This window comes from Lithobates pipiens, unplaced genomic scaffold (assembly GCF_037356315.1).
Source record: "Lithobates pipiens isolate NorthernLeopardFrog02 unplaced genomic scaffold, aLitPip1_a1.2 Scaffold_22, whole genome shotgun sequence".
Taxonomy (NCBI): domain Eukaryota; kingdom Metazoa; phylum Chordata; class Amphibia; order Anura; family Ranidae; genus Lithobates; species Lithobates pipiens.
Window position 1 is genome coordinate 308,437,748 of NW_027507784.1, and position 21,111 is coordinate 308,458,858.

Sequence of the window (21,111 nt, forward strand, 5' to 3'; positions counted from 1 at the left end):
ACTCTGTACTCAGGGAATGTACCAGATTCAGAACAACATTAGGACAGCTATCTAAAGTGCAGTTGTAATGTTGGTCCCTAGCCAACTTTTTTTTTATACTTTTTTCAGCTTTATTATGTTTTATTGTTGTTTATGTTCCCATTTGGCAGATTTCCCCTCTCTCCCTGTGTGATCACCAGGGCAGGAAATAACTGTTATGTCGGCCATAGACAGATTGAAATTCTGGGACGATTTGCCCATTTTCAATACAACCAGCCTGTCAGGTTTTTTTTGCCCGATTACTGCTGCCAGCTATAGCCGCCAGCAGTGATCATTGCATTCTCTCAGTGGGTAAGGCTCCCCACGCTCCCCACTGGCAGAACACAATAGCGCTGCCGGAGGGATTCCCTCATCAACACTGACTGTGTTGATGGGGGAATCCAGCAATTTTCTTTCCTTCGACCAGTGGTTGATGGAAAGAAAAATTGCATAATATATGGCCTGCATTATAAACTATCAGTTTTTATTATTGGCTGTGTTAACATATGGGAGTATTCTCTTCACTTTTTTGGCATACCTCCCAATTTTTTGTGAAGGGAACGAGGGACACCTATTGGCAAAAGTATGTGGGCATAGGACACACCCCCTGCTATGCCCCCTTAAAGGAGAATCATACAAAAAAAATTTGTTAACCTCACAAGTGCTTTTTTTTATCACTATTACTCTTTGTACTGGCTTTTGACATTTACAAATGCAGCAATTTAGTAACTGGATGAAAGGTTTAGCACTGGGAAACACTTTTTGAAAGATAAATAGTGCATTTTTTATATAACTATATAGATCTATAGATCTAACTATATAGATCAGACCAAAATGAGGGACGAATGAGGAGGAAAGAGGGACATTGTTCAAAATCAGGGACAGTCCCTCAAAATCAGGGACAGTTGGGAGCTATGCTTTTGGTGTCATCAGGGCAGAAAACCTGGGCGGAATAGACCAAATGGGAACACAGACTGAATAAAAACCTCATAAGGATATGCCACCCGCACACCAGAATAAAGTTAAAGAATACTGTTTTTAATGCATTTAAATCACACAATAAAGCGTCCAATGTTCTGGGGCCATGCAAGACCCAATCATCAAGGCATGTGTGAGCGCCCAATCACCAGGCCCCACTGTCATGTGGGGGTGTGCCATTATGTCATCCCCCTGTCTAAGCTCTCAAATCAGTCAACACCAAAGCTTAGACAGGCAGCAGGTTGGCATGAATGAATATGTATATATGTATAGACACTATCAATTCGTCCTGAATGGGCAAAGTAACAGCGTCTTTTTCATGTGATAACAGAAATCAAAGACAAGCTAACCCTGGAATTTGCTGCCCTAGGACCAGGCTGGGATAGCTGCCTTGGACGTATTTTTGTACGATATGAAATCCTCTGCAGTTCAAAAATATTGGCTATAAATATTCACAGGGACTTTGGAAAATGCAAGCCGTAGAGTTCATCACGTACTTATAGAAACCAGCGTGGATTGGTTTTAATCTTCTCCTGGGCTTACATCAGCCACAAATACCAACTGTTGTAACTTGGTAATCCTCATAAAACAGGATAGAGTGGCTACACCCAATATCGCAATGTGGCTTTTTTGCACAACAGGAAAAATAACTTATTACCCACTTCTAGATTTCTCCATCTCTCCTGCCAAGTTATGCCTTCCTTCTGGTATTTTCTGTAATCACTTGGAATCACTGTTAACCGCTTCACCACCAATGGGGGGGGCTGTGCGTTGCGAAGTACAGTCTGCATGTCCACCTAAGAAGCAGGTTAATGGGTAGTTGCTCCTTTTATACATCATGGAACTTTGTCACTGCCAGCAACTACCTGTCCACATTTTCCGCTCGTCTACCCCATGAATGAATCATCCTCACTTTTTCACTGTGTGTGTTTTCATGAAATCTCCACTTTTGATGCATTGTGCACTTGATATTTATTTTACAGGCTAGTGACTCTGCATTCTCAGGGTGTTTCAACAGCACTTTTATGGCGAGGAGGAGCCAATAGGATGATGATAGAACTCTAGCAGGACTATGGAATGAACAGTTTTGTCAATAGTATTGGTTTCCTGTTTTGCTCCACTTCGTTTGTACAAGCTTCCAAAGTATTGCTTGCGAAATCTTGGCATTTTTACCCCAGAATTAAATAGCAATAGGGCACATCGATAAAGGGAACAACCAGTCAGGATGAACAAATGGAGGGAGAAGTAGACAAAGACCTGAGAGAGAAGAGGGATAGGGGAGAAACCAAGGAGGAGGAGGAAGAGAGGAGTGTGTGGCAGGGTCCCCACAAGCTCAGGTCACAAATCAGAAAAAAATCAGGCTTGAAGCATTCAGAGTTGGTAAGGCATAGAGAAGCCATGGTTATACGGAATTTGGGTTTGGAGAATGCTGGTCATTTTTTCATTGATCAGCATATCTTTTTTTTTTATAAATTAGACATTTTATTGTCCTGCTTTGCAGTATCAGCTTTGGCAGGAAAATTAAGTTGTCTTTAGTGTAGGTGTATGCTGTCATTCTGACGTTGCCTAGATCATGGCTACATCTGGATACACATTGGGACATGGAGTCCTCCAGCAGCTACCTCTGGGTTTCACTGGACCCTACAAGCTGCATTTGTTAAGATGTATATTTGCCAAACTCAGTGCAAAGTATTTGAATAAAACATTCTCATACTGAAATGATTTGTGCTCATTTGCACTGACTTGGCAAAGCATCCCTTGTACAGATCTACACTCAAGGGAATCATAGTAGTGGATTTACTAACGGCAAATAGACAGTGCACTGGTTCAATTCTGCTGATTTCCATCATCCAGTCATATGTAATGCATTTTTTTGTTGTTTTCTTTTATACATTTTCCTTGCATTCGATTGGGTATTCTTGTAAAGATTTACCACATATTCTAAACTCTGTGGAAAATGAGTGTAACTGCTACTGTAGAATGCACAGTTCATTTGCCTTTTGTCCTTTAGTAAATCTACATCATAGGGTTCTGTAAAACCTCAAAGCAAATGTGGGGTTGCTCTGGGTTCTATTCCTTAAAGTAGAACTGTGAACAGGCAGTGGACTTGCCAATACTTACATATTCTTGACCAGCAGTAAATTCAGTTTAAGACAAGCTCTTACTGACAGCTGTAACTGCAGACACTGTGGAGTAATTAATTCTCAAAGTTTGCAGCAGAAGCTTTTTAGTTTTCGGTTTACTTTATCTCCATAGCTCTGCTCCCCCTCCAGGAGAAACCAAAACACATTTTCTAAAGTAGATACAAAACAGGTGCACAGGAACAGAAAGTTGTGAATAATTTCAGTGCTTCTGCTAGAAATGTTGAGGATGACGTGCCCCACATTGCCTGCAGCTAAAGGTCAGTAAGGGCTTGTTTTATTTTATAGCTTATTTACAGATCTTTAGGAATATATCAATATCTGAAATATCCAAAGCCTGACCACAGTTCTACTTTCAGTATGAAAGTAAATAACTTGTTCTAATGCAAACAGTAACTTCTGCTCATGGATCAATAGGAACCACCACCAGTTACCTGTTCCAGCTTTGCTGCTGAAGAGCTTCAAAGCTACCACTGGTTTCCTCAGTGTGGTGCATCCAATCAATTACTGTTATGCCGCATACACATGATTGGATTTTCCGACGGGAAATGTTGGATGTAAGCCTGTTGGCTGAAAGTCTGACCGTGTGTATTCTCCATCAGACATTTGTTGTCGGACTTTCCACCAACAAATGTTGGCTAGCAGGTTCTCACATTTTCTGCCAACAAATTTTTGTTGTTGGACTTTCCGATCGTGTGTAGAGTCTGTCGCACAAAGGTCCACGCATGCTCGGAATCAAGTACGAGCCGGAAGCGCTCGGTCTTGTAAAACTAGCCTTCATAATGGAGATATCACATGGGCTCATCGTACGTCTTGTACGTCACTACATTCGGAATTGTTGGCCAAAATTTGTGTGACTGCGTGTATGCAAGACAAGTTGGAGCCAACAACCTTCCAACAAAAATCCACGGTTTTGTTGTCGGAAAGTCCGATCGTGTGTACAGGGCATTCGAGTTACAGATTAGAGAGGATCATTCAGTCATTTGTAAAAATGTGACCTATTCAATTGCAGCACTATAGCAGCACAAACGTGTGCTTTCCAAGAAAGGGCTTCTTTGTATTTTTGTCCCTAGGCCAGTCCAAATTAGAGGCGGTTGGTTGATTCCGAACTTTTTTCCTATTCACAGGAGAGCCTGTTTGTTTCTGCAGACAGTAGCTGGATCTGATGCAAGTCGGAGTAGAAACAGTCTGTCACATGTACAGATGGTGCAGCCTTTTTCATCTCCGCTTACAGCTGATAAAATTGATAGGAAAATCACAATAGGGAGAGGAGGCAGGGCTAATATGTAATTTGTAGTATGGAGTTATTCTTTTCATTAGGACGTTACTTTTGAAAAATATGTTTTTGCTTTTACATAGCTTCCCTGCAGAGATTTTGTATTTGTAAAGGACATTCTGCACAGGCTAAATCTGCTTTACAAAGTAACCTAAGCCATGCCAGCTTTTTTAAGTAGACCGCTCACCTCTCCACAGCTGAAGCCAACATTTTTTTACTTATTTCTGTCATTAGCCAGCCTCTCCGTTGGCTTACAAGCCATTGGGATGACTGAGGCATGAGTCAAGTTTTTGCTCTGCATACTTAGGTATAGCTCAAGACAGCCTTGGCACAGGTCTGGGTTCTGGAAGTCAAGTTGGTGGGGCTTTATCCAAAGATAGGATATGGTAGTTCTTACCATGAGAGATCAGAGCAGCTGAATGCTATAACTGTGGCATTATAAAGAATTTAAGAGGTTAGATGGGGGCAGGCAGCATGGGCTCCATATTCAGGAGAAGCTTTAAGATAGGACGGTGAAACGGGTACAGGGATGTTAGGTCAGCCAGGGTGTAGATGGGTGAAAAAGGAAAATAAATCCCTGATTAGGAGAAAACATCAGACATTAACATCAAAGGTGTCTATTCGCTATAAGAACAGCTAAGGTTGGTAACCAATACAAGTTATCAGCCACGGAATCGGTGTAAGGAACATGCCTGGTGAAACCAACAAATACTTAAATAAGGACTAAGATACAAAATTACATACAGTTACAACACTTTAAAACCATCCAGAAAGTGTTGAAGTTAATCTGGTGTATTTCAAAGGCAAATACGCCAGTGCATACTTCAACAGTTTGTGCATTTCTACTTGAGCATTGGCATGGGCGTGTATATCTGGTAGACTTGAACCTGCACATGTTTGGCCAACATATACAGCCTTCGTGAAGTAATTTTTTTTAAAGCGTTTGTAAAGGTAAAACATTTTTTATAAACAAAATAACAAACATCTCTATACTTACCTACTCTGTGCAATGGGTCTCGGGTCACCCACCGGTGCTCCTGGCCCCTCCTCTCTGTCCAGTTCCCCCATAAGAAGCCGCTTGCCATGGGGGAACTTGTGCACGCTCACTTCCGAGCCCCACTGCTGCCTCCATTCACACAGACAGCGGGACTCAGCCCCCCACTCCCTCATCACTGGCTTTGATTGACAGCACTGGGAGCCAATGGTCTACCAGTGCCCCAACAAAGCCAGGGGGACCTGGAAGTGAGGGGAGAGAAGAGCTGCAGAAGCCCACAGCGCTGAATCGAATGAGGGCTCAGGTAACTAAAAAGAGCGGGTGAGGGGGGATGCTGATGCCTAAACATTTTTTACCTTAAAGTGGAGTTCCAGCCTGGTTGAAAATGTAATGAATTTCTTTTTAATATTAGGACACTTACCTGTCTGGGGAGCCTGCAATGTCCTCATCCAAAGTCAACTCGAAGCTGACCATCCATTGGCTCCATGTGCAGGCGCCGGCATTCTTACTAAGGGAAACAGGAAGTGAAGCCTGTTTCCTACTACGCATGCGTGAGTCGCTCTGCACTTTCTGAATTGTCCCGCTGTCTTCTGGGACAAAGGTAGCAATCTTGCCGGCTCTAGGTGCCGGCGCCAGTATCCTTACTCAGAGAAATGGGAAGTGAAGCCTGTTTCCTACTGCGCATGCTTTCTGAATGGTCCCGATGTCTTCTGGGGAGGAGAAGGGTCCAGATGTTTTGTAGATCGCCGCACAACAATTCTTAGACGGAAGTGGGAGCAAATACCTGGTTTTGATAGGTATCCGCCCCCCCCTCCCCGAGGGTGTGAACAAAGGAGCTTCCACTTTTGGGTGTAACTCCGCTTTAATGCAAGAAATGCATTAAGGTAAAAAATGTTTAGGCTTTAGAACCACTTGCAAAAAGGAAGCCATCTCCTTATTTGGTTTGCACAGTTACCAGTTGCACCAACCAGTTACAATCATAGTGGTTTCTTGGCTATCATTGGGGAAATGGTAATTTAAAAAGGTAAATTTGGTTACAATTTAAAGGGGGTTAAAAAGTGTGACAATGACACGCTCTGTAGATGCTGGTGGAGAACAAACTCATTAGGTCATAAATTGACAGTTCAGCCATTGTTGTGCTGAACCTCTACTTAGTTCTACTGGGGATAAGGTCTACAGCCATGACTAAGGACTAAATGCGTAAGCTGTTTTTACAACGTTGTACATGTCTTTTCAATAAAGGAATACTATTTTTTTGGATGTCATCCTGAGTGCTGACCATCCCTTTCCATATTAAGGTCTATGAGTGGCCTGAGTGATTTTGCCGGAGGTTTTTCAGTGGTGCCACAGTTCAGTAGTTGATTTAGGACAAGGAAATTAAACACATTCCCCTGATTTGTTTAATAAAAACTTCTTTTTGCTCCCATGCCAGGTGGTGATCGAAGCAGCATGGGGAGTACAGGAAGCGCCGCCAGTGGTCGAAGTTCTGGGAGCGGTCAGAGTGCTAACAGTCCCCACGCTATACCCGCTAGTGCAGAGGGGGTCAAGGTATATAAAGTGGGACACTGCCCTCCTATTTAAATCTTAAATCAGGGTTATACTAAAAAAGGGGCTCTAGGCAGATCTGCTAACAGTGGTCCATAAAATATTGGAGTGAGGATTGTTTAAATAATAATATACTGTTGGGATTACGGGAATAGCAAAGTAATTAAAATGGCGGAGCACAGCTTTTGGTGCATAAATCTCATAAGTGCTTACATACTTATAAAAATCATTTTAAACTTTTAGGTTTCAATCCTAAAGAGTCCAGGGTTCAGTTATAAATACCAGTAATACAAAAGAGGGGTTGACTACACTAGCCAATCAGATTTCAGCTACCAATTTTCTAGTTCAATTAAGCAAATATCTTTTTTTTTTTTTTAATTGCTTCTTATAATGTGGAAGTACTGCTGTCCGGGTTTTTAGTTATAGAAGCAGATTGGTCTGATATCAGTGGATGCCTCACCAGTAAGTAGGGTAGCTTAGAATATTTTAAAATATTATTTTCACTCATTATGACATTGCCAGGATGGTTGAGTAATCTCCTAGTGATATGACTAGCTGCCTATTGATTAAATGCAAAAAAAATGCCTGCGACTAATAAAGTTATTGAAATTGTGCTTAAAGTAAAACCCCAAAAAAGTGTCTAAAAGTAATAAAAACAAGCACACACACTTTGTGGTGCTCTGATGATGTCACACCACGTGGGCTCCGACCTATGTGTTTTGTCAAATAAAGACATCTTCAGGGGATATTTTTTAATAATATTAAAGGATTCAATAGCTTGTGTAGAAATTGGATATCATAAAAAAATTTTTTTTTAGCAAAAGTGGAGCTGCCCTTTAATATTTAGAATTCTTTCAGGGTTACACAATGGGTAGGTGGGGGGAGGGTGGATTTAGGAAGCTGCACTGTCTATTAACATGAGCATCACGTTTCCATGTTTCTTCATCTCACATTTTTCCTCTTACATGCTTTTTGGTTCTCTTCTCATGTCCGTTCCATTTCAGCTGCTCGCCACTGTTCTATCCCAGAAGGCATTGGGGCAGGAGCCTGGAGATGCCAGTGAGGGCCACACAGGTGCGTGGAGATCAAAAATCCAGTTTAAGAAGCAGGATTTTCATGAAAATAAACACATTGCCATGTTACGGAGTATTCCACCAATGCCCCCCATTCTTAACACATATGTAAACCCAATCATTATAATTTGAACACGCTAATGCCATTCAAAAGTAAATTTTCTATTCTATCAGATTTCATTCAATAATACCTGGTTCTCTTGCCACAAAGGTCTTTTTCAGGCACTTCCAGTTATGGGGCAACAACGCTCTGTCCATGGCTCCTAATTGTACCCCTGCGTTGTTACCCTGTCGCAATTCTGATGGAGACTGTCTGTGGCTGTTTCGGCACACATTACGCAGACATGGTTCACTGTTATCGCCATCAGTAAGCCTGCTCTGAGAGGTGCCATGCAGCCATCTCAAGGAGTCCATGTAGATAGGAAGTGGCTGTAAAGAGAGGTTAGCAGAACTAATATGCTACAAAGGATAAAAAAAGGTGAAAACGAATATGTTAAGGTTTGCAGTGCTTTAGAAAAACGAAATATTCTCTTTTTAGTGTCTGACCATGCACCCTGCATAAGTACATTTGTTAAACCATTGTTTGTACATGAAGCATATCCTGTGCCAATACTTTGGGAAACATTTCATCAGCCGTTGTCAAATGGTGAAGTTGGTGGTTATACTCCGTACTTTGGCTTGGAGGCATTTGTTTATTTTCATGAGCGGAATGGTATACATTGCTGCCTACATTTAGCTAACACGCAATTTAATAGTTGGTACATGTACTGGAATGACCTTTTTAACATGATTAACAATTTATTAGCATGCAATTAACGCTTTAACAACATTAACAGCCCTGGTTTGGGTTAAACACTTTAGATGAGTTTGTGTTTTTACTAGTTGGGCTTAAGCTGTTAACCCTCCAGCTTTACTAACATAGTAACTTAGAAGTGTGTGCTTAGTAATTCTCACCCTTTCTTCTACATCCCTTGCTCCTCCCTTGTATTCCCGGTGTTGTGCTGTCTTTGTGTTTTTTTTTTCTCCTTGCCATTGTGCAGGGTTGTGTGTTGTATTGCACTTCTTTTTATGTTCTCTCTTTAATATAGGTTTCTGTATTGTCCTGTGTGCACCTCCCACCCAATGTTGTCTTGTTCTGCCTCTTCTGTATTTTTCCTTTGTTTGTCTTGCGTCTTTTTATAATTCCTATTATGTTACCTTAGGCTCACCATACATACAATCTGACCTTACAATCTCAGTACATTCAACATTAGATCTACCAAAACTATGTAATATGAGGACCTACCTAATCTATCCAATTAAATTATATCCAAGTAGGCAGGCTCTTGTACTACATTCTTGTTGGTAGATTCAAAGGAGAATATACAATCAGATTGTATTGTTTATGGTGAGCTTTACCGTTTTCCATGTGTTGTACTGCATTGGTCTCTATATGCTTAATAACAGAATGCAATGAGCCAAGAGGTTTTGTGACACACTTATCAGTCAAAACTTTCCAATAGTATGACTGCACTGCTTAGAGAAACCTAATCTGAGATATTTGGGCCACGGGCCTTGTGTTTGACATATGATGTGGTGTACGGTGACCCTTAAGTCGGCCTTAGATGGTTCCAATCTTAGCCAGTTCAGCAGGGACAATTCGAACCATCTATGGGCAGGCTGAATGTACCCAAGTCCCCATTGATCTTGACTTGGGTAAAACCAGCATGTCAGATCTTCAGCATTAGATTATTGCCAGTGGCTATAGCTACTAGCAATATTCACTGTGTTTGACCAACAGGGAGGGCTCCGGTACCCTCTCCCCCCCTTTTCCCCTGTCCTGCCAGGAGAACACGATAGCTCCACGGGAGGTGTTCCCTATCAACAATGTCTGCGTTGGTGGGGGTATCAAGCCATTTTCTTTCCTGCAACCTATGGTTGCAGAAAAGAAGATCGCACCATCTATGGCCTGCTTTAGAAAGATTTACCCTCATTTCCTGTCTTGCAGACATGTTTTTAGCAATAAAGGTCTGCACAACAATGCATACACTTTTAACAATAAAGGGTTGCACAACATCACATAACAGTAATATATTTGCAATAAAGTTGTGTTGCAGTCCTTTTTTTCTAGATTTAAAGGTATAAAGGTGTAAACAAACACAAGTCTGTTTACATCCGCCTAGCCATAGACTTGCATGGAGCCTTTGATTAGGTCTGCCTGAAAAAACTGACAGATAGACCTGATTGGAAAACTTGTGTGAAAAGGGTCCATAAATTGATGTTGTTTTGAATGTCTTATTGGTAGTCTGATTCCCTGCGTTGCTTTGTACTCTGTCATAATGGTTAATCAGTATTGTTGTTTATAATCTCGTTATCACTAACACTGTGTATAATGTGAATATTTGTTATTTTTATTATTTCTCAAGAGACTTCAGTACTTAATTTTCAAAAGATTTCTCTTTGTAGATTAAGATTCCCATGTGACCTTTCTATGGATTTGATTGCCATGCCTTTGCTGGGATTAGAGATAAACCAGTGATGTTTCAGGATTGAAGTAGGTGATATACGGCTTTAAATATATTTTAATGTATTCTGTTTTTTGCATAAAGGACCTCCACGACCCCAGAGCGTAGCAAGCTGCCCCTATATTGAACAGACCTACGGAGACCATCTGAAGAAGATGGAGCCTATGACTGAAGGAAAGGTAGACATGACTAGTCACTATGGGTATTTACAATGCTATATATTTGTAGAATGTTTTATTTTGGTGAAATATTTATCCATGCAAAACATCAAAGATTTTGAAAAAGGGAAGGGGTCCCATTACTTCTAAAACCCTGATCATACGTTCTGTTATTCCAGAGATGTCAATAGTACTGACAAGGCTTGACACAGGTTTTACAGCATCTGCTGTTAACACCAACAATAAGCACCAAATAGACAGCTTGGCAGACTCAGATCTTGCCGACTTCGTAGGGATCTCTGTGCCCCTCTTTTTCCTAGGACAAAAGGGGAGCCCTAATTCTCCCCAAATGCTCTAGACTGTATAAACTTTTAAAACCTACAGTATATTGCCCCTAGCAGTCATTGCAGTACCAAAAAATCCATATTTTTTAAAAAGAAATCATCCTTTTCTGTATTTTGTTACAACTTAGAGCAGGGCTCAAAATTTCAAGTCCTGGGTAGGGATGAGCTTGGTGTTCGAGTCGAACACATGTTCGTCTCGAGCATCGGCTGTTTGCACGTTCAGCGAATACTGAACGTTATGGGCCGTTCGCGACAAATTCCTGTGACGCTCACGGCCCACAATGCACTGCGCCATCGCAGTGCATTGCTGGCTCATTTTTGGCCAAGCATGCACTGTGACCCTGCATGCTTGGCCAATCACAGCGCCGGCAGCGAAGAGAGCCATAATTGGCCACAGGCAGGATGCCTGTGGCCAATTCTATCTCAGGGGGTTTAGTACACCCCCCACACTATATTAGGCCGCCAGCATGACGGCCTTGTGTAGTGTGTTCTGGCGTGCAGGGAAAGAACAAGATAGGCAGGGACAGTGTGTTGCCTCCAGCACAGTATACACCTGTATCTACCCTTTATTGCTGGTGTTCTCTAATACAGGCATCTGCAGGAGTTAGTGGGTGTTGTGTACCTCCAGCACAGCACAGTATACACCTGTATCTACCCTTTATTGCTGGTGTTCTCTAATACAGGCATCTGCAGGAGTTAGTGGGTGTTGTGTGCCTCCAGCACAGTATACACCTATATCTACCCTTTTTTGCTGGTGTTCTGTAATACAGGCATCTGCAGCCTTTACATTGGGTGTTGTGTGCATCCAGCACAATATACACTACCGAATTGCTGGTTTTCCCATCTCCCTGCGGGCCATTACTATCTCTGGAAGGCCAACAAGGAGAGGCAGACAGTCACAGGCCAATAAAAGAGGGCAAGCAGGCTCTGTGTCTAGAGACAACAGTGCTGGTCGTGGACGCGGTGCATCGTCATCAGCACGTGGCCATGGGACATGCTTGTCCCTGTCCTTATCATGCCGAAGACTTGGTAGAGTGGATGACCAAGCCCTTCTCATCCTCCTCATCCTCTCTCACCCAGGCTCAGGGTACTAGCAAAGCAGCTGCCAACCTGTCCTCTTCCCTCGTCTCAATGTCATCAGTCACTCCTTCCCGAGACCCACCATGTCCTCCTGAGGAGTCCCCCGAACTGTTTGAGCACAGTGTTGGGTACATGCTCCAGGAGGATGCCCAGCGTTTTGAAGGCTCTGATGATGATACTCAGCTAGAGGAAGGCAGTAGTGTGAGCGCAAAGAGAGGGGATGCTCAAGAAGGACATCAATCTGGCAGTCATGTTCCACTAGCTGCAGCATACTGCCAGGTTTGCTCCAGTGATGAAGAGGGAGGGCATGATGAGGTCACTGACTCCACATGGATGCTTGATAGGAGAGAGGAGGAGGAGGAGGCACATCTCCAACGAGGCAGGATGCCCTCCGAGGGCCAGCTTAGGGGCAGCTCAACGACTGAATCACAGCGCAGAGCTCCGCCTGTGAAGGGCGCTGCATCTGCGTGTTATTCCAAAAGTTCTTTGGTGTGGGCCTTTTTTGAGACCAGTGCATCAGATTCCACCACTGCTATTTGCAACATATGTCTCAAGCGTATCTCGCGTGGCCAAAACATCAGCCGCTTGGGCACCACATGCTTGACCAGACATATGTTGACCTGCCATGCAGCTCGTTGGCAAGCGTACCTTAAAGACCCACACCAAAGAACAAAGCAGACCTCTCCTTGCTCCTTATCAGCTGGGATCTCCAATCCCACTAGACCTTCAGTCCTCTCTGAAACCTGCACTGAGGAATGAAGGTGTAGAATTAGGTGTGTCACAGCTAGGTACTTGCGGGCACTCTGCTAGCAGTACACCCACGTCCGATTGTAGCAGGCAAATTTCCCTGCCCCAGCTGCTGGACCGTCGAAAGAAGTTCACTCCCAGCCATCCACATGCCCAGCGGTTGAATGCTAGCTTGGCTAAATTGCTAGCACTTCAACTGCTGCCTTTTCAGTTGGAAGACTCTGTCCCCTTCCGTGAGTTTGTGCAATGTGCAGTTCCTCAGTGGCAGGTCCCCAAACGCTTTTTCTCACGGAAGGCGATTCCGGCTCTCTACCGGCATGTGGAAGGCAATGTCCATGCCTCGCAGGACAGGGCGGTCAGCGGTAAGGTGCATATTACCGCTGACTCATGGTCCAGCAGGCATGGACAGAGACGTTACCTATCTTTCACAGCCCATTGGGTCACTCTTCTGGCAGCTGGGAAGGATGCAGGACAAGGTGCAGTAGTGTTGGAGGTTGTTCCGCCACCACGCCTCCAAAATGCTACTACTGGTTGTGACACACCTCTCTCCTCCACCCCCTCCTCTTCTTCTTCCTCCATGGCCTCTTCCAGTGCTCTCTCCTCGGAACCAGCGGTGCTCCGTAGGCGTTCTAAGGGCTATGCAAGTACGCAGGCAAAAAGATGCCATGCCGTGCTTGCGCTAGTTTGTTTGGGGGACAGGAGCCACACTGGGGCAGATATTTTGTCAGCTCTGCAGGGGCAGGCCGAGAGGTGGTTGACGCCACACCGGCTTAAGCCAGGAATGGTGGGTTGCGACAATGGCACCAACCTCCTCTCCGCCCTCTGACAGGGACAACTGACCCATGTGCCCTGTGTGGCTCACGTCCTTAGCCTGGTGGTGCAGCGGTTCTTGGGCAGGTACCCAGGCTTACAGGATGTCCTGAGGCAGGCCAGGAAAGTCTGTGTGCATTTCCGCCGATCATTTAATACCAGTGCTCGGCTGGCTGAGCTCTAAAAGGAGTTGAACCTGCCCAAGAACCGCCTTATATGTGACATGCCCACCAGGTGGAACTCAACGTTGGCCATGCTGCAGCGGCTGCACGTGCAGCAGAGGGCCATCAATGAGTACCTGTGCGACTACGGCACCAGGACAGGGTCAGGGGAGCTAGTTTTTTTTTTCACCACGCCAGGGGGGCATGATCGGGAATGCATGCACTGTCCTGTCACCATTTGAGGAGGCCACGAGGATGGTGAGCAGTGACAGTGCATGCATCAGTGACACTGTACCTCTTGTCCACCTGTTGGAGCATGGAATAATGGACAGGGCACTTGAGGCAGAACAGAGGCAGGAAGAGGAGGACTTCCTTGCCTCTCAAGGCCCCTTTTATCCAGACAGTGTTTCTGCAGTGTTTTCCACCCATCACACAGGAAGAGGAGGAGGAGCATGAGGAGGAGGCTTGTGTCCGCATGGAGGTGGAGGCTTGCACTCAGCATCAGCAGCAGCAGTCTTTTAGGGATGATTTACAGTCCCAAGAAACACGTTGACTTGTACGTGGCTGGGAGGAGGTGGCTGCGGATCATGTTGTCCTTAGTGGCCCAGAGGACTCCGGACCAAATGCCACAGCTAACCTACGCTGCTTGGCCTCCCTGATCCTGCAAAGCCTGCAGACGGATCCTCGTATTCTTCGGATCAAGGAGAGGGACCATTACTGGCTGGCCACTCTCCTTGATCCACGGTGCAAGGGTAAGGTTGTGGACCTTATCTTGCCATCGCAGAGGGAGCAGAGGATGAGACATCTCCGGGAGGCCTTGCAGAAAGGTCTGTGCAACATGTTCCCAGAGACTGGGAGGTTACAAACTCCTGGTCCTGGACAACGTTTTGTTGATGCTTCGGTCAGTCACAGAAGGAGCGGTGGAGAAGGTGGCTGTCTGACCGATGCGTTCAGACAATTTTTTATTCCACAGCCCCAAGGTATGATTGGTTCCAGCAACCATCGCCAGCGTCTGATTTACATGGTGCAGGAATACCTAGGGGCAAGGTCAGACTTGGACACCTTTCCCACCGAAAATCCTCTGGCTTACTGGGTCTTGAGGATGGATCACTGGCCAGAGCTCGCACAGTATGCAATTGAGCTACTGGCCTCTCCTGCATCCAGCGTTCTTTTGGAACACACCTTCAGTGCTGCTAGTGGCTTTATAACCGATCACAGGGTGCGCCTGTCCACCGACTCGGTTGATCGACTGACCTTCATAAAGATGAATCAGTCTTGGATCACCACCAGCTACCAAGCACCTGAAGCTGATGTAACCGAATAATTTTTTTGGAAATGTCACATCCCTTCAAGATTGCCTATGCTGATGCTGAGTGACTGTTCTGTTATGTTGACTGACTATCCTCTTCCTCCTCAATGACCCTGCTGATATCTTGGAAGAACATTTTTGGTTCTTGGTGATGCCACCAGCCCAATTTTTCAGCCCCTGTTTAACAGGGGCGTGTAATTACAATTTTTGATGCAATGCTTTGTAGCAGGGCTCATTCCTGCACTCCAAATAGAGTAGATGGGAGAGGTTGCAGTGTCGTGGCACCAGTGCCTAAGGCCCAATTTTTCAGCCTCTGTTTAACAGGGGCGTGTAATTGCAATTTTTTATGCAATGCTTTGCAGCAGGGCTCATTCCTGCACTCCAACTAGAGTACATGGGAGAAGTTGCAGTGTCGTGGCACCAGTGCCTAAGGCCCAATTTTTCAGCCCCTGTTTAACAGGGGCATGTAATTACAATTCTTGATATAATATTTCACAGCAGGGCCCGTTCATGCGCCCACCGAGAGTAACTGTGAGGACTTATAGTGTTGTGGCACCAGCACCACAACCACTAAAGGTCCAATTTTTCTACCACTGTTCAACAATGGCATGTAATTACAATTCTTGATATAATCGTTCACAGCAGGGCACTCCAGCGCCCACCAAGAGTCACTTTGAGGGCTTACAGTGTTGTGGCAACACTAACACCTTAGGCCCCCATTTCTGCAGAGCATATAGGGTAGGTCCCTACTTTCAAACATCCAGCTTACAGACGTCTCCTACTTGCAAACGGAAGGAGACAACAGGAAGTGAGATGAAAAAAGACGGACGGCCAAAAAAATTATACAGGGGTGATAACCCTTCCCTATGTTTTCCAAAAAGCTTAAAAATAGATTTTTTGACTGGAACTACACTTTAAAAATGTACCAGTTCAAAATTACAAACAGATTCTACTTAACACAACAAACCTACACAGTCCCTGTCTTGTTTGCACTGCCTGTATACTGCTGTTCTGAGTATATAGGGCCTGGGGGCCCCACGCCTTTCCTTTTTTTTATTTGGGTACGGGGTTCCCCTTAATATCCGTACAAGACCCAAAGGGGCTGGTAATGGGCAGGGGGGGCTACTCATGCCATTTTTCTCAATGATTTTCATCCGTATTGCCGGAACTGATATTACATTAAAACCGCAAGCAGTTTTAAATTACTTAAATTAAATTTAAAGTTAAATGTCATTTTGTGCAGGGACTGTTCTAAACACGGGAAACATGTGGCACTTCACAGGCATACTATAGACACCCCCAGGCACGATATTTAAAGGAATATTTCATTTATTTATTAATTTTTTCACTTTAATCGTCATTAAAATCAGTGCTCCCGAAAAAACAGCCATTATTTTAAAAAAATTTAGGCATTGACCCAAGTCCCCTGGGGCAGGGCCTCAGGGGTTACTCTCCACTAGTTGCCCTGCCCAGCCCCTAATTCCACCCCTAAACACGCCCTCATAAATTATCTCATGAAATTAGACTTAAATGTTTTATGCAGAATTAAGTTATAAAAATAAATATTAACAACTTTATCCGTGCCCAACAATGCAGCCTGCCAGTGTTCACCAATGCAGCCTGCTTCCGCCAATGCAGCCTGCTTCCGCCAATGCAGCCTGTGTCCGCCAATGCAGCCTGCGTCAGCCAATGCAGCCTGCGTCAGCCAATGCAGCCTGTGCCACCAATGCAGCAATGTTTTATGAAGAATTAAGTTATAAAAATAAATATTAACAACTTTATCCGTGCCCAACAATGCAGCCTGCCCGTGTTCACCAATGCAGCCTGTGTCGACCAATGCAGCCTGTGTCGACCAATGCAGCCTGTCTCACCAATACAGCCTGTGTCCCAAATGCAGCCTACCGGTGCAGGGGAAGAGCGAGGAGAGCCACCGCCCGGATGATCAGAGTGCCGGGAACATAACAGCTTTAATTGCAATAGCTGTGTGTTCCCTGTCACGTGCTGTCAAATACAGCCCCTCCCCCTTGTCCAGGAAACTTTGATAGACAAATCACCCGTCACCCAGAATTGGACGGGGGATCTGTCTATCAAAGTGCCCGGACAAAGAGGAGGGGCTGTATGTGACGTCGCGCGGCAGGAAACACACAGCTATTGAAATGAAAGCTGTTATGTTCCTGGCTCTCTGATCATCCGGGCGGCGGCTTTCCTCTCTCTTCCCCTCCGATTGCTGAAAAAACTGCTCCCATACGACCCAAGCTGCTGGCGGTGCACTCCCCCCCCCGCTTAGATCGCCAGCCCTCAGAATCCACTCGCAAAATGCGAGCAGGCGAGTGGAATTTTTCAGGGCTGACTTTTAGAGTATATCTAAAGCCAACATTCTTTTAGTTTGGACAGAGGAAATGGCCAACTACCAGAAACGTCTGACCTCTGTGATTGCCAACAAGGGTTTTGCCACCAAGTACTAACACATGTTATGCGAAGGGGTCAAACACGTATTAAAAGATTAAAATACAAATCAATTGATAACTTTTTTGGGAAATGCATTTTTCTGGATTTTTTTTGTTATTCTGTCTCTCACTGTTAAAATAAACCTACCATTAAAATTATAAACTGATCATTTCTTTGTCAGTGGGAAAACATACAAAATCAGCAGGGGATCAAATACTTTTCCCCTCACTGTACTACAATGATTGTTGGCTTTCATAAGCAGGTCCACAGGTATGACATATGCATACTTGGTCCAAGCTAGACCAATGTAACTATACAATAAAACCCATACCTGGAGTTCAGCTTTAAAGCTGCAGATTACAGATAAAAAAAAAAAAACAACTTTTGAAATTACATGAACATGTTAGAGCTTAGATAGGATTTTAGTGATTGGGTTTACGTATTTTTTAAGACAAAAACATACTGAGAAGAGTTTATTTATACAGATTTACAAAAAAGTGTTGTGATATAGTTCTAAACTCAAGGGCATTTGTGAAAGAAAGGGTAATAGAGGGGTTTGGTTACAATGAGGGACAATCAGGAGTTATGTGTATGTGCAGCTATAGTAGATTCTTTGTGTTAGCATCCTCTGGCAGCGTCAGTCCCTTGTGTTTTCCTGCCCCCTATCTGTGAAGCAGCACAGTGCAGCCTGAGCTCAGGTTAAGCCGCGGTAGTATCTATATAACAGGTTCACCTTGAAGGAGGTTATTCTTATCCGCAATCAATGCATTGATCTCCCAGCTGTGACTAATTACTGCATGTAAGTAAAGCTGGCTCTCTCCTGTCCCTTGACACATCTGCACTCATTTTGGCCTACTTTATACAAGGCGACTGATTTTGTCTGAGGTTGTCTTTTACCAGTCTCCTCTATAACAGAATAACAGCTATAGGAAGATTTTATCTTCCAATTACTTCTACCCAACTTTTTAAAATGTAAATGACAAAATAAATAATATTACAGAAGGTGATGTGGCCTCCAGTTACAGATAAATAAGCAGAGAGACTATAGGATTCAGGATTAGGCCAAAACTGTTAGTCACCATATTGAAATGACGAGAGGGGCATCACTGAGCTGAAAATGTATGTTTTTTTTAATTCAATAGATGTCCTTCTCTCCTAAACTAGTAGTCCAAAAAGCTGCCAGGAGGGGACAGTAGTACAGAGTCCTCAAAATTATGTAAAGTCTTACAAGCCAGTGTAGCACCCTCTAGTGAGTTTTAAAAATAGTGTAGGTTATGTTAGAGTAGCTAAATTCTAGTTAGCTCAAGGCTAAGCCTGAGCTGTGAATCTGGGTCAGGGTTCAGTGAGTCAGGGCTGGATGACTCATCCTGACAGGTCCTCTATTGTCTCCCCTGTTTCTGGGACATTGGAGAATGTTCTAGAGCTAGTGGGTGGAGGTTAGGAGGAGCTTTCTTGAATATTTATGGAGCATCAGCTAATTCCCAGAGGCTGGCTGGAAGGGAGCTGAGACCGCTCCATAAATAGACATGAGCCAAGCCAGCAGGACCGTCAGGTGGAAGATAGAGATACAGTGCTGAGGAGGCTGTTAGTGGTCCTCAGGGGTGCCCTCTAGTCTGGGGGAGGTGTCCTGCTGTGGGTCAGGGCTGGGGTGCTGGAAGGATCCTGGCACAACACACGGGAGGAAGCCCTTCCCGGAGGCACGGAAGCAAGTATGCACAGTGCTAGTAGATCAGCACTGTTGGGGATTAACAAGGTGGGGGGGGGGGGGGGTTGCCACATGAAGCCAGTTTCACTAAAGACAGCAGGGTGCTTAAGTCTTCATCCCTCCCAGGGAGATCTCCTGAGAGTAAGCCAGATGGGCTGGTGAGAGTCAGTCTGGAGGACTAGTGAGAGGGGCAGCTACAGTCAGGTGGGTTGGCAGTGCCTGAAGAGATGGTGCTGGGACCAGTAACCACAGAGAAGTGCAAGCTGTTTACTGTATTTTTGCTACACAACAAAGGGGCTTCAAGTCTCTGCCTGTAAAGGGCTATTGCTAAATTCTGACTGAGAACTTGACAGATCAACTAACAGTGGTTCAGCTGCAGCCAGCAAGCAAATGTGTGCAAGAGGAGCGCAAAGGAGACTGTATATAGATAAACTGTATATAGGAAGATGTCCCTGAAGTTGTTAAAGTTTTGCTGAAGTTAATTGGGCATCACATAACCTCCTATCCAAGCTATTAACCCTCTAATAAATAACAAAAACAAAGGGACGGACTGTTCTCTGACTCTGGAGTGCCTGTGAAAAATCGGTGTGCCAGGCTGTGCAGGAGTTGGGGTTCAAAGTTCATCTGCAGCACCTTAGGGGGTGCACTACACCACCTAAATCTATGTAGCAATGTTGCACAAAAGGAATGACGGGATCACAAAAGTTTGGGAATCACAATTTTTTTTTTTACTGTTGTGTGTTTGGCTGGATAAACCACTTGTCAATTTCTGGTAAAAGGAAAATAAAGATGGAGTATATCTTTGGTTGTTTATTTGGGCCTTACAAAGAAATAGGCAGATTGGTCGATACCCCTTGAAATTTTTCACATTTTGTCATGTTACATAATTGTGAAGTGGAAAGAAAAATGATAAATGGTTTTCAACATTTTTTTTACAAATAAATGTGTGAAAAGTGTGGCGTGCATTTGTATTCAGCCTCCCTGAATCAATACTTTGTAGAATCACCTTTCGCTGTATTGTCTCTACCAGCTTTGCACATTTAGAGAAAGACATTTTGCTCATTCTTCTTTGCAAAATAGATCAAGCTCTGTCAGATTGGATGAAGAGCGTCTGTGAAAAGCAATTTTCAAGTCTTGCCACAGATTCTCAATAGGATTTCGGTCTGGATTTTGACTGGGCCATTCTAACACATTAATATGCTTTGATCTACACCATTCCATTGTAGCTCTGGCTGTATGTTTAGGGCTGTTGTCCTGCTGGAAAGTGAACCTCCACCCCAGTCTCAAGTCTTTTGCAGACTACAACAGGTTTTCTTTTAAGATTTGCCTGGATTCGGTTCCATCCATCTTCCCATCAACTCTGACCAACTTCCCTGTCCCTACTGAAGAAAAGCATCCCCGCAACATGATACTGCCACCACCATGTTTCACGGTGGGGATGGTGTGTTTAGGGTGATGTGCATTGCTAATTTTACGCCGCACATAGTGTTTTTTGCTTTTAGGCCAAAAAGTTCAATTTTGGTCTCATCTGACCAGAGCACCTTCTTCCACATGTTTGCTGTGTCCCCCACAAGGCTTCTTGCAAACTGCAAATAGGACTTCTTATGGCTTTCTTTCAGCAATGGCTTTCTTCTTGCCACTCTTCCATAAAGGTCAGATTTGTGGAGTGCACAAATAGTTGTCCTGTGGACAGATTCTCCCACCTGAGCTGTGGATCTCTGAAACTCCTCCAGAGTTACCATGGACCTCTTGGCTGCTTCTCTGATTAATGCTCTCCTTGCCTGGCCTGTCAGTTTAGATGGACGGCCATGTCTTGGTAG

At 44.3% G+C, this 21,111-nt stretch overlaps 1 protein-coding gene across 4 annotated transcripts in view; it reads left to right on the plus strand.

The window, feature by feature from the left end:
• Positions 1-21,111, plus strand: part of CASKIN1 (CASK interacting protein 1) — a 363,406-nt gene that overhangs the window by 299,841 nt on the left and 42,454 nt on the right. For 3 of the 4 annotated variants that reach the window (XM_077449355.1, XM_077449356.1, XM_077449358.1), the window contains 3 exons: positions 6,840-6,955; positions 7,957-8,026; positions 10,614-10,708. In XM_077449355.1, the coding sequence (XP_077305481.1) occupies positions 6,840-6,955; positions 7,957-8,026; positions 10,614-10,708 (281 nt within the window). The remainder of the gene's footprint in view (positions 1-6,839; positions 6,956-7,956; positions 8,027-10,613; positions 10,709-21,111) is intronic. The other variant, XM_077449357.1, reaches the window with a different exon arrangement.